The sequence below is a fragment of the Pelobates fuscus genome, chromosome 3 (assembly GCF_036172605.1).
Source record: "Pelobates fuscus isolate aPelFus1 chromosome 3, aPelFus1.pri, whole genome shotgun sequence".
Classification (NCBI taxonomy): Eukaryota; Metazoa; Chordata; class Amphibia; order Anura; family Pelobatidae; genus Pelobates; species Pelobates fuscus.
The window spans coordinates 426,584,432-426,597,454 of NC_086319.1; the positions used below are offsets into that span (position 1 = coordinate 426,584,432).

The 13,023-nt window shown below is 42.9% G+C and overlaps 1 protein-coding gene across 2 annotated transcripts in view; it reads left to right on the top strand.

The window, feature by feature from the left end:
* The window catches only part of LOC134601576 (sodium/potassium-transporting ATPase subunit beta-2-like), a 31,343-nt gene that overhangs the window by 954 nt on the left and 17,366 nt on the right, over positions 1-13,023 (top strand). For both annotated transcript variants that reach the window (XM_063446099.1, XM_063446100.1), the window contains exons 2-5: positions 2,982-3,110; positions 3,362-3,463; positions 8,794-8,999; positions 9,151-9,222. In XM_063446099.1, the coding sequence (XP_063302169.1) occupies positions 2,982-3,110; positions 3,362-3,463; positions 8,794-8,999; positions 9,151-9,222 (509 nt within the window). The remainder of the gene's footprint in view (positions 1-2,981; positions 3,111-3,361; positions 3,464-8,793; positions 9,000-9,150; positions 9,223-13,023) is intronic.

Genomic DNA, 13,023 nt, shown 5'->3' on the forward strand with positions numbered 1-13,023 from the left:
AAGAAGGGGGTATCCGGCAGGAGAGAGAGTTAGGGAGCTGGGGTAATAGAAGGGGGTATCCGGCAGGAAAGAGAGTTGGGTGGCTGGGGTAATAGAAGGGGGTATCCGTCAGGAGAGAGAGTTAGGGGGCTGGGGTAATTATAAGGGGGTATCCGGCAGGAGAGAGAGTTAGGGGGCTGGGGTAATAGAAGGGGGTATCCGGCAGGAGAGAGAGTTAGGGGGCTGGGGTAAAAGAAGGGGGTATGCGGCAGGAGAGAGAGTTAGGGGGCTGGGGTAAAAGAAGGGAGATATCTGGCAGGAGAGAGAGGGAGCTGGGGTAAAAGAAGGGGGTATCCGGTAGGAGAGAGAGTTGGGGGCTGGGGTAAAAGAAAGGGGTATGCGGCAGGAGAGAGAGTTAGGGGGCTGGGGTAAAAGAAGGGGGTATCTGGCAGGAGAGAGAGTTAGGGAGCTGGGGTAATAGAAGGGGGTATCCGGCAGGACAGAGAGTTAGGGGGCTGGGGTAAAAGAAGGGGGTATCCGGCAGGAGAGAGAGTTAGGGGGCTGGGGTAAAAGAAGGATAGTAATTCATTATAAACTTCTGAAATGAAAAGACGTTTGAAGTGTAATATATATCATACACTATATTTATTTTTTTATTTACGCTCGACGTTACTTTACCAGCTGGACGCGTACCTCGCACTAAGCGTATTACAGTAGAGTAAGATAATATCTGTTGGTTTAACCCGTGGGGTGGTTTTTCAAGCACTGCTTGTTTTACTACTAAATGAACGTAACCTCACAATATGGTGATGCTATTAAAATAAAAGGGATAATAGTTAAATTGGGTAGTATTGTTTGAATATAAATGATATTAAATGTATACTTCAAATTAGGGTGCTTTGTGTGTGCTTGTGTGTAAGTATAAATACAAGTAAATATAGATTTATATTCTATTGTTTTGTGTAAATTGTAAGTGTGTAGAGAATAAGGTGTTATAGGGTGTAAATTACAATATGTACGTACAGTTACAGGCAGCTATAGTGTGTGTGTATGTCTGTGTTAATTAGTGTGCAGATTAGGTTATAGTGTGTGTGTGTGTGTGTGTGTGTGTATGTGTGTACATTATATAGTTATTCTGTGTAAATTACAATGTGTGCACAGATTAATGTGTACAGATCAAAGCATTTAACCAGGGATGGTGCCTTTAGATTGTAGCCCCATAGGTGTGTTTGAGATGTGAATACAGTATTTCACTACATGCTCAGTTATATACAATCTCTCTTTTAGTAAATTCAACTATGCTGCCAGGTGTATAAAATCAGTCACAGGGCTACACAATATAATTTGTAATGCAGAGCTCAGTGACTTTCCTCATGTTTCCCAGTTATTTAGTTACATAGGCTGAAAAGGGACATGCGTCCATCAAGTTCAGCCCTTCTCACATCCAACCAGTTTGATGCACTTCCAATTTTATAACAAACTAGGAAAAAAAATCCTTCTTGTCCCCAGAATGGCAGTCAGATTAGTCCTTGGATCAAGCAGCTATTACCCCACAAATTAAAAATTATATCCCTGAATATAATGTTTTTGTAAGTATTTATCCAATTGCTGTTTAAACATCTGGACATATTCTGATAAAACCAACTCTTCAGGCAGAGAATATCACATACTGAAAAAACTTTTCTTTGCCTTATACTAAATCTCCTTTCTTCCAGTCTAAGTGCATGACCTCCTATCCTATGTATAGCCCTGTTTATGAATAGATTTCCAGATAATGGCCCCGAATATATTTGTATAATGTTATCATATTCCCTCTGAGGCATACTTTTTCTAAACTAAACAGGTTTAAATTTTTTATGGCTAAAATGCTCCATTCCTTTTATCCATTTTGTAGCTCGTCTCTGCACTTTTTTAAGTGCCATGATATCCTTCTTTAGAACAGGTGCCCAAAACTCCACAGCATATTCAAGGTGGGGTCTTACCAGTGATGATATTCTCATCCCGAGAGTTAATGCCCTTTCTCCAACCATTACGGCTTACTAACAAGCCATCTGTCAAACCTCTGCCATGCTGCTGCTGCCCGGGTCTAACATAACCCACGGTTTGTGAAAGATAAATATCAGTGAACATCAACCACACAAGCACGCAACAACCACGTATGCACCCAACAACCACGTATGCACACAACAACTATGCACGCATACAAGAACCATGCAAGCACACAATAACCACGTATGCACCCAACAACCACGCACGCATACAACAACCATGTACGCACACAACAACTACATACGCATACAACAAGCACACAACAACCATTCAAGCACAATAATCAAGTACACACAAAACAACCATGCAAGTAAGCTACAATGCAAGAACACAACAACTATGCATGCACACAACAACCACACAAGCACACAACAACCATAATGGTAACTGTAATGTTACCAGCCGGGAGTAATGTTTTTAAGTTGATTATTAAAGTTCTAACGATTTAGAAACAATGCATTTTTGGTGGAATTTGTACCTGTATCCTAGTGGTGACACGTTAAAGAAAGTCCCTTTTGAATTTTAGCAAAGGAAGGCCCTGAGCAAAAAAGAAGATCATTCCAGAAATGTATTTAAAAAAACAACGTGGAAGAACTTGTTTGGCTGCACAGAACCCTGACCTCAAGCCCTTCAATCTCCTTTGGATGGAAGTGAAAGGCAGAGCAAGGGCCAGGTCTTAACATCGGAGCTCAGGCTCACTAATGCTCTTAGTCAGACGCAGCAAATCCTACCAGGCAGCATCCTGCCGCCTTATTGAAATCCTTCCTAGAAACACAATATCATGAGTGGGGGCTCCAGGTTTTCATGTTTGACGTAGTCACTGGAATCATTCGTATCTTTACTTATATACCTATGAAAGTTATCAGGAATTATTCGACAAATGCTTTACGTTTCTGTCCTCTAAAAAATAATAAAGGGATGTATAAACAAAGTATTTCTGTTTCTGTCGACAGCACTAATTATAACCTTCTACCTGGTGTTTTACGCCTTCCTCACCGCTGTGTTTTGTCTCAGTATGTGGGTGATGTTACAGACACTCGACGACTATTTCCCAACGTATGCGGACCGTCTGGCTAACCCAGGTAAGACCTTCTCCCAGGGATAAAAAACATGCTGCTCTTCCAGAACACCAATCAAACTCTTTACAAAACGTCCTCCTATAGAAAATGTTTCTACTCAAATTGAGTAACAGGAGAACACTGAACCCCATTACCCAGGAGGAAATTCTGTGCACGTTACCCCACCATTGATAACTCTCCCCCATAGTATTTCAATTCTGATACGATGATCATAAACTCATTTTAATCTCCCCTCTTTTAATCATCAAAAATAGGTTTGATGATTCGTCCTAAAACAGAAGGTTTGCAGATTGTGTTCAGTAACGAATCATCGAGTTGGCAGCCATATGTTCAGGCATTGGATACAGTGCTGAATGGTGAATATTACTCTCCATTACCTTGAATTTCTGACCTGCTCTGTCTAGGATACCACTCTGGCCATAAAGTCAGGGTTTCTCTTCCTTTTCGATACCTCCTACACTGCTCCTTTACATACCTGCCCATTCGTTGCCAACATACCTCAGCCATTCCTTTCCTATATACTTCAGCCATTCCTTTCCTACATCCCTCGGTTATTCCTTGCCCACTTACCTCAGCTATTCCTAGCCTACTTACCTCAGCTATTCCTTTTCTACTTACCTCAGCCATGCCTTGCCTACTTACCTCAGCCATTCCTTTCCTACATACCTCAGCTGTTCCTTGCCTACATACCTCAGCCATTCCTTGCCTACTTACCTCAGTTATTCCTTTCCTACATCCCTCGGTTATTCCTTGCCCACTTACCTCAGCCATTCCTTGCCTACTTACCTCAGCTATTCCTTTTCTATATACCTCAGTTATTCCTTGCCTACTTACCTCAGCCATTCCTTGCCTACTTACCTCAGCTGTTCCTTGCCTACATACCTCAGCCATTCCTTGCCTACTTACCTCAGCTATTAATTTCCTACATACCTCAGCCATTCCTTGCCTACTTACCTCAGCTGTTCCTTTCCTACTTACCTCAGCCATTCCTTTCCTACTTACCTCAGCTATTCATTTCCTATATACCTCAGCCATTCCTTGCCTACTTACCTCAGTTATTCCTTTCCTACATCCCTCGGTTATTCCTTGCCCACTTACCTCAGCCATTCCTTGCCTACTTACCTCAGCTATTCTTTTTCTATTTACCTCAGTTATTCCTTGCCTACTTACCTCAGCCATTCCTTGCCTACTTACCTCAGCTATTCCTTGCCTACTTACCTCAGCCATTCCTTTCCTACATACCTCAGCTGTTCCTTGCCTACATACCTCAGCCATTCCTTGCCTACTTACCTCAGCTATTCATTTCCTACATACCTCAGCCATTCCTTGCCTACTTACCTCAGCTATTCCTTGCCTACTTACCCCAGCTATTCCTTGCCTACATACCTTGGTTATTCCTTGCCTACATACCTCAGCTATTCCTTTCCTACTTACCTCAGCCATTCCTTGCCTACTTACCTCAGCTATTCCTTGCCTACTTACCTCAGCTATTCCTTTTCTACATACCTCAGCCATTCCTTGCCTACTTACCTCAGCCATTCCTTGCCTACTTACCTCAGCTATTCCTTGCCTACATACCTCAGCTATTCCTTTCCTACTTACCTCAGCCATTCCTTGCCTACTTACCTCAGCTATTCCTTGCCTACTTACCTCAGCTATTCCTTTTCTACATACCTCAGCCATTCCTTGCCTACTTACCTCAGCCATTCCTTGCCTACTTACCTCAGCTATTCCTTGCCTACATACCTCAGTTATTCCTTTCCTACATACCTCAGCTGTTCCTTGCCTACATACCTCAGCCATTCCTTGCCTACTTACCTCAGCTATTCCTTTTCTACATACCTCAGCCATTCCTTGCCTACTTACCTCAGCCATTCCTTGCCTACTTACCTCAGCTATTCCTTGCCTACTTACCTCAGCCATTCCTTTCCTACATACCTCAGCTGTTCCTTGCCTACATACCTCAGCCATTCCTTGCCTACTTACCTCAGCTATTCATTTCCTATATACCTCAGCCATTCCTTGCCTACTTACCTCAGCTATTCCTTTCCTACATCCCTCGGTTATTCCTTGCCCACTTACCTCAGCCATTCCTTGCCTACTTACCTCAGCTATTCCTTTTCTATATACCTCAGTTATTCCTTGCCTACTTACCTCAGCCATTCCTTGCCTACTTACCTCAGCTATTCCTTGCCTACTTACCTCAGCCATTCCTTTCCTACTTACCTCAGCCATTCCTTTCCTACATACCTCAGCTGTTCCTTGCCTACATACCTCAGCCATTCCTTGCCTACTTACCTCAGCTATTCATTTCCTATATACCTCAGCCATTCCTTGCCTACTTACCTCAGCTATTCCTTCCCTACATCCCTCGGTTATTCCTTGCCCACTTACCTCAGCCATTCCTTGCCTACTTACCTCAGCTATTCCTTTTCTATATACCTCAGTTATTCCTTGCCTACTTACCTCAGCCATTCCTTGCCTACTTACCTCAGCTATTCCTTGCCTACTTACCTCAGCCATTCCTTTCCTACATACCTCAGCTGTTCCTTGCCTACATACCTCAGCCATTCCTTGCCTACTTACCTCAGCTATTCATTTCCTACATACCTCAGCCATTCCTTGCCTACTTACCTCAGCTATTCCTTGCCTACTTACCCCAGCAATTCCTTGCCTACATACCTTGGTTATTCCTTGCCTATATACCTCAGCTATTCCTTTCCTACTTACCTCAGCCATTCCTTGCCTACTTACCTCAGCTATTCCTTGCCTACTTACCTCAGCTATTCCTTTTCTACATACCTCAGCCATTCCTTGCCTACTTACCTCAGCCATTCCTTGCCTACTTACCTCAGCTATTCCTTGCCTACTTACCTCAGCTATTCCTTTTCTACATACCTCAGCCATTCCTTGCCTACTTACCTCAGCCATTCCTTGCCTACTTACCTCAGCTATTCCTTGCCTACTTACCTCAGCTATTCCTTTTCTACATACCTCAGCCATTCCTTGCCTACTTACCTCAGCCATTCCTTGCCTACTTACCTCAGCTATTCCTTGCCTACATACCTCAGTTATTCCTTTCCTACATACCTCAGCTGTTCCTTGCCTACATACCTCAGCCATTCCTTGCCTACTTACCTCAGCTATTCCTTTTCTACATACCTCAGCCATTCCTTGCCTACTTACCTCAGCCATTCCTTGCCTACTTACCTCAGCTATTCCTTGCCTACTTACCTCAGCCATTCCTTTCCTACATACCTCAGCTGTTCCTTGCCTACATACCTCAGCCATTCCTTGCCTACTTACCTCAGCTATTCATTTCCTATATACCTCAGCCATTCCTTGCCTACTTACCTCAGCTATTCCTTTCCTACATCCCTCGGTTATTCCTTGCCCACTTACCTCAGCCATTCCTTGCCTACTTACCTCAGCTATTCCTTTTCTATATACCTCAGTTATTCCTTGCCTACTTACCTCAGCCATTCCTTGCCTACTTACCTCAGCTATTCCTTGCCTACTTACCTCAGCCATTCCTTTCCTACTTACCTCAGCCATTCCTTTCCTACATACCTCAGCTGTTCCTTGCCTACATACCTCAGCCATTCCTTGCCTACTTACCTCAGCTATTCATTTCCTATATACCTCAGCCATTCCTTGCCTACTTACCTCAGCTATTCCTTCCCTACATCCCTCGGTTATTCCTTGCCCACTTACCTCAGCCATTCCTTGCCTACTTACCTCAGCTATTCCTTTTCTATATACCTCAGTTATTCCTTGCCTACTTACCTCAGCCATTCCTTGCCTACTTACCTCAGCTATTCCTTGCCTACTTACCTCAGCCATTCCTTTCCTACATACCTCAGCTGTTCCTTGCCTACATACCTCAGCCATTCCTTGCCTACTTACCTCAGCTATTCATTTCCTACATACCTCAGCCATTCCTTGCCTACTTACCTCAGCTATTCCTTGCCTACTTACCCCAGCAATTCCTTGCTTACATACCTTGGTTATTCCTTGCCTATATACCTCAGCTATTCCTTTCCTACTTACCTCAGCCATTCCTTGCCTACTTACCTCAGCTATTCCTTGCCTACTTACCTCAGCTATTCCTTTTCTACATACCTCAGCCATTCCTTGCCTACTTACCTCAGCCATTCCTTGCCTACTTACCTCAGCTATTCCTTGCCTACTTACCTCAGCTTTTCCTTTTCTACATACCTCAGCCATTCCTTGCCTACTTACCTCAGCCATTCCTTGCCTACTTACCTCAGCTATTCCTTGCATACATACCTCAGTTATTCTTTTCCTACATACCTCAGCTGTTCCTTGCCTACATACCTCAGCTATTCCTTGCCTACTTACCCCAGCTATTCCTTGCCTACATACCTTGGTTATTCCTTGCCTACATACCTAAGCTATTCCTTTCCTACTTACCTCAGCCATTCCTTGCCTACTTACCTCAGCTATTCCTTGCCTACTTACCTCAGCCATTCCTTTCCTACATACCTTAGCTATTCCTTTTCTACATACCTCAGCTATTCCTTGCCTAATTACCTCAGCCATTCCTTGCCTACTTACCTCAGCTATTCCTTGCCTACTTACCTCAGCCATTCCTTTCCTACATACCTCAGCTATTCCTTGCCTACATACCTCAGCCATTCCTTGCCTACATACCTCAGCCATTCCTTGCCTACATACCTCAGCCATTCCTTGCCTACATACCTCAGTTATTCCTTTCCTACATACCTCAGCCATTCCTTGCCTACTTACCTCAGCTATTCATTTTCTACATACATCAGCCATTCCTTGCCTACTTACCTCAGCCATTCCTTGCCTACATACCTCAGCCATTCTTTGCCTACATACCTCAGCTATTCCTTGCCTACATTCCTCAGTTATTCCTTTCCTACATTCCTCAGCCATTCCTTGCCTACATACATCAGCCATTCCTTGCCAACTTACCTCAGCCATTCCTTGCCTACATACCTCAGTTATTCCTTGCCTACATACCTCAGTTATTCCTTTCCTACATACCTCAGCCATTCCTTGCCTACTTACCTCAGCCATTCCTTGCCAACTTACCTCAGCCATTCCTTGCCTACATACCTCAGTTATTCCTTGCCTACATACCTCAGTTATTCCTTTCCTACATTCCTCAGCCATTCCTTGCCTACATACATCAGCCATTCCTTGCCAACTTACCTCAGCCATTCCTTGCCTACATACCTCAGCCATTCCTTGCCTACTTACCTCAGCCATTCCTTGCCAACTTACCTCAGCCATTCCTTGCCTACATACCTCAGTTATTCCTTGCCTACTTACCTCAGCCATTCCTTGCCTACATACATCAGCCATTCCTTGCCTACTTACCTCAGCCATTCCTTGCCTACATACCTCAGCTATTCCTTTCCTACATACCTCAGCCATTCCTTGCCTACTTACCTCAGTTATTCCTTGCCTACTTACCTCAGCCATTCCTTGCCTACTTACCTCAGCAATTCCTTTTCTACTTACCTCAGCCATTCCTTGCCTACTTACCTCAGCCATTCCTTTCCAATATAAATTCTTTATTTTGTGTGTTTGTGTCTCCATAACTGCTACCCACATTAAATGAACAATACTCAATGCTGTCATTCAGCTTATATGGTTTCTGCTTCTGGCCTAATATATGTCGTTCCGCTTGCAGACTATAATGACAGTGTACAGCTGCAGCGTGGCTTTACGTGCACCAACGGTACCTACAATATACAAGATGACAACGGAGATGTCAGGAACTTCCCCAAGAAAGCCTGCCCGTTTCTACGTAGCTCGCTGGGTGCATGTGATGGGCTGACAGACCCCACATATGGGTACAGCAAAGGAACACCCTGTGTCCTCATCAAAATGAACAGAGTAAGAGGAAGACTGAATGTCACTATGTGTCTGTGTCCTCTTCTGTGTGACAGTGTAACTTAACCTCTCTGCCAGGCTCTGTCCTGACCCACCAGGTACACCACCTGGATTTACAGAGAATTCCTGCTGACATCTCTTTATTTATCTGCAGGTTATAAAATTTCTCCCAGGCATCATCCCCAGCTTATCAAATACTACAATAACTGTAAACTGCTCTGCAACGGTAAGTGTCCCTCCATTATATCTATCTATGGATTTATATAGTGTATAAACAGAGCGAGCCCTCCTTCTATCTATCTATGGATTTATATAGTGTATAAACAGAGCGAGCCCTGCTTCTATCTATGGATTTATATAGTGTATAAACAGAGCGAGCCCTGCTTCTATCTATCTATGGATTTATATAGTGTATAAACAGAGCGAGTCCTGCTTCTATCTATGGATTTATATAGTGTATAAACAGAGCGAGCCCTGCTTCTATCTATCTATGGATTTATATAGTGTATAAACAGAGCGAGTCCTGCTTCTATCTATGGATTTATATAGTGTATAAACAGAGCGAGTCCTGCTTCTATCTATCTATGGATTTATATAGTGTATAAACAGAGCGAGCCCTCCTTCTATCTATCTATGGATTTATATAGTGTATAAACAGAGCGAGTCCTGCTTCTATCTATCTATGGATTTATATAGTGTATAAACAGAGCGAGCCCTGCTTCTATCTATGGCTTTATATAGTGTATAAACAGAGCGAGCCCTGCTTCTATCTATCTATGGATTTATATAGTGTATAAACAGAGCGAGCCCTGCTTCTATCTATGGATTTATATAGTGTATAAGCAGAGCGAGCCCTGCTTCTATCTATGGATTTATATAGTGTATAAACAGAGCGAGTCCTGCTTCTATCTCTGGATTTATATAGTGTATAAACAGAGCGAGTCCTGCTTCTATCTATGGATTTATATAGTGTATAAACAGAGCGAGTCCTGCTTCTATCCATCTATGGATTTATATAGTGTATAAACAGAGCGATCCCTGCTTCTATCTATCTATGGATTTATATAGTGTATAAACAGAGCGAGTCCTGCTTCTATCCATCTATGGATTTATATAGTGTATAAACAGAGCGAGCCCTGCTTCTATCTATCTATGGATTTATATAGTGTATAAACAGAGTGATCCCTGCTTCTATCTATCTATGGATTCATATAGTGTATAAACAGAGCGAGTCCTGCTTCTATCCATCTCTGGATTTATATAGTGTATAAGCAGAGCGAGTCCTGCTTCTATCCATCTATGGATTTATATAGTGTATAAACAGAGCGAGCCCTGCTTCTATCTATCTATGGATTTATATAGTGTATAAACAGAGCGAGTCCTGCTTCTATCTATCTATGGATTTATATAGTGTATAAACAAAGCGAGCCCTGCTTCTATCTATGGATTTATATAGTGTATAAACAGAGCGAGCCCTGCTTCTATCTATGGATTTATATAGTGTATAAACAGAGCGAGTCCTGCTTCTATCCATCTATGGATTTATATAGTGTATAAACAGAGCGAGCCCTGCTGCTATCTATCTATGGATTTATATAGTGTATGAATAGAGCGAGTCCTGCTTCTATCCATCTATGGATTTATATAGTGTATAAACAGAGCGAGCCCTGCTTCTATCTATCTATGGATTTATATAGTGTATAAACAGAGCGAGTCCTGCTTCTATCTATCTATGGATTTATATAGTGTATAAACAGAGTGAGCCCTGCTTCTATCTATCTATGGATTTATATAGTGTATAAACAGAGTGAGCCCTGCTTCTATCTATCTATGGATTTATATAGTGTATAAACAGAGTGAACCCTGCTTCTATCTATCTATGGATTTATATAGTGTATAAACAGAGCGAGTCCTGCTTCTATCTATCTATGGATTTATATAGTGTATAAACAGAGCGAGCCCTGCTTCTATCTATGGATTTATATAGTGTATAAACAGAGCGAGCCCTGCTTCTCTATCTATGGATTTATATAGTGTATAAACAGAGCGAGTCCTGCTTCTATCTATGGATTTATTTAGTGTATAAACAGAGCGAGTCCTGCTTCTATCTATCTATGGATTTATATAGTGTATACACAGAGCGAGCCCTGCTTTTATCTATGGATTTATATAGTGTATAAACAGAGCGAGTCCTGCTTCTATCTATCTATGGATTTATATAGTGTATAAACAGAGCGAGCCCTGCTTCTATCTATGGATTTATATAGTGTATAAACAGAGCGAGCCCTGCTTCTATCTATCTATGGATTTATATAGTGTATAAACAGAGCGAGCCCTGCTTCTATCTATGGATTTATATAGTGTATAAACAGAGCGAGCCCTGCTTCTATCTATCTATAGATTTATATAGTGTATAAACAGAGCGAGCCCTGCTTCTATCTATCTATAGATTTATATAGTGTATAAACAGAGCGAGTCCTGCTTCTATCTCTGGATTTATATAGTGTATAAACAGAGCGAGTCCTGCTTCTATCTATGGATTTATATAGTGTATAAACAGAGCGAGTCCTGCTTCTATCTATCTATGGATTTATATAGTGTATAAACAGAGCGAGTCCTGCTTCTATCTATCTATGGATTTATATAGTGTATAAACAGAGCGAGCCCTGCTTCTATCTATCTATGGATTTATATAGTGTATACACAGAGCGAGCCCTGCTTCTATCTATCTATGGATTTATATAGTGTATAAACAGAGCGAGCCCTGCTTCTATCCATCTATGGATTTATATAGTGTATAAACAGAGCGAGCCCTGCTTCTATCTATCTATGGATTTATATAGTGTATAAACAGAGCGAGCCCTGCTTCTATCTATCTATGGATTTATATAGTGTATAAACAGAGCGAGCCCTGCTTCTATCTATCTATGGATTTATATAGTGTATAAACAGAGCGAGTCCTGCTTCTATCTATCTATGGATTTATATAGTGTATAAACAGAGTGAGCCCTGCTTCTATCTATGGATTTATATAGTGTATAAACAGAGCGAGCCCTGCTTCTATCTATGGATTTATATAGTGTATAAACAGAGCGAGCCCTGCTTCTATCTATGGATTTATATAGTGTATAAACAGAGCGAGTCCTGCTTCTATCTATGGATTTATATAGTGTATAAACAGAGCGAGCCCTGCTTCTATCTATGGATTTATATAGTGTATAAACAGAGCGAGCCCTGCTTCTATCTATCTATGGACAGTGGCGTACATACCAGGGTCGCAGGGGTCGCGGCTGCGACCGGGCCCGGCCCACCAGGGGGCCCGGCCGCCCCTGCGACCCAGGTATGTACCCACAGGGCCAGCCTTTTCTGCTGGGGGGCTCAGGAGCCGGCCACCTCCGGGCCCCCCGAGGTTGGCCCTGCTGTCACCCGGCTGGCGGGCGCGCGAGGGAGCACTGTCCCCTGGGTGCTCCCTCTTCAGCTCCCTCGCGCACCGCACTGAAACCGGAGCCGGAAGATGACGTCATCTTCCGGCTCCGGTATCAGTACGCGGCGCGCGAGGGAGCTGAAGAGGGAGCACCCAGGGGACAGTACTCCCTCGCGCGCCCGCCAGCCGGGTGACCAGCAACACCACTGGACCCCAGGGAATCCCCCCAGCTCTCACACAGGTAAGGAGGCTGGGGGGATTAAATTAAAAAACAAACAACAAAAAAACGTGTGAGTGTGTTAGTGTGAGTGAGTGTGTGAGTGAGTGTGTGAGTGAGTGTGTTAGTGAGTGTGTTAGTGAGTGTGTTAGTGAGTGTGTGAGTGAGTGTGTGAGTGAGTGTGTTAGTGAGTGTGTGTGTGTGTTAGTGTTAGTGAGTGTGTTAGTGAGAGTGGTAGTGAGTGAGTGTGTTAGTGAGTGTTAGTGAGTGTGTTAATGTGAGTGTGTTAGTGTTAGTGAGTGTGTTAGTGTTAGTGAGTGTTAGTGAGTGTGTTAGTGTGTGTTAGTGAGAGAGTGTGTTAGTGAGAGAGTGTGTTAGTGTGAGTG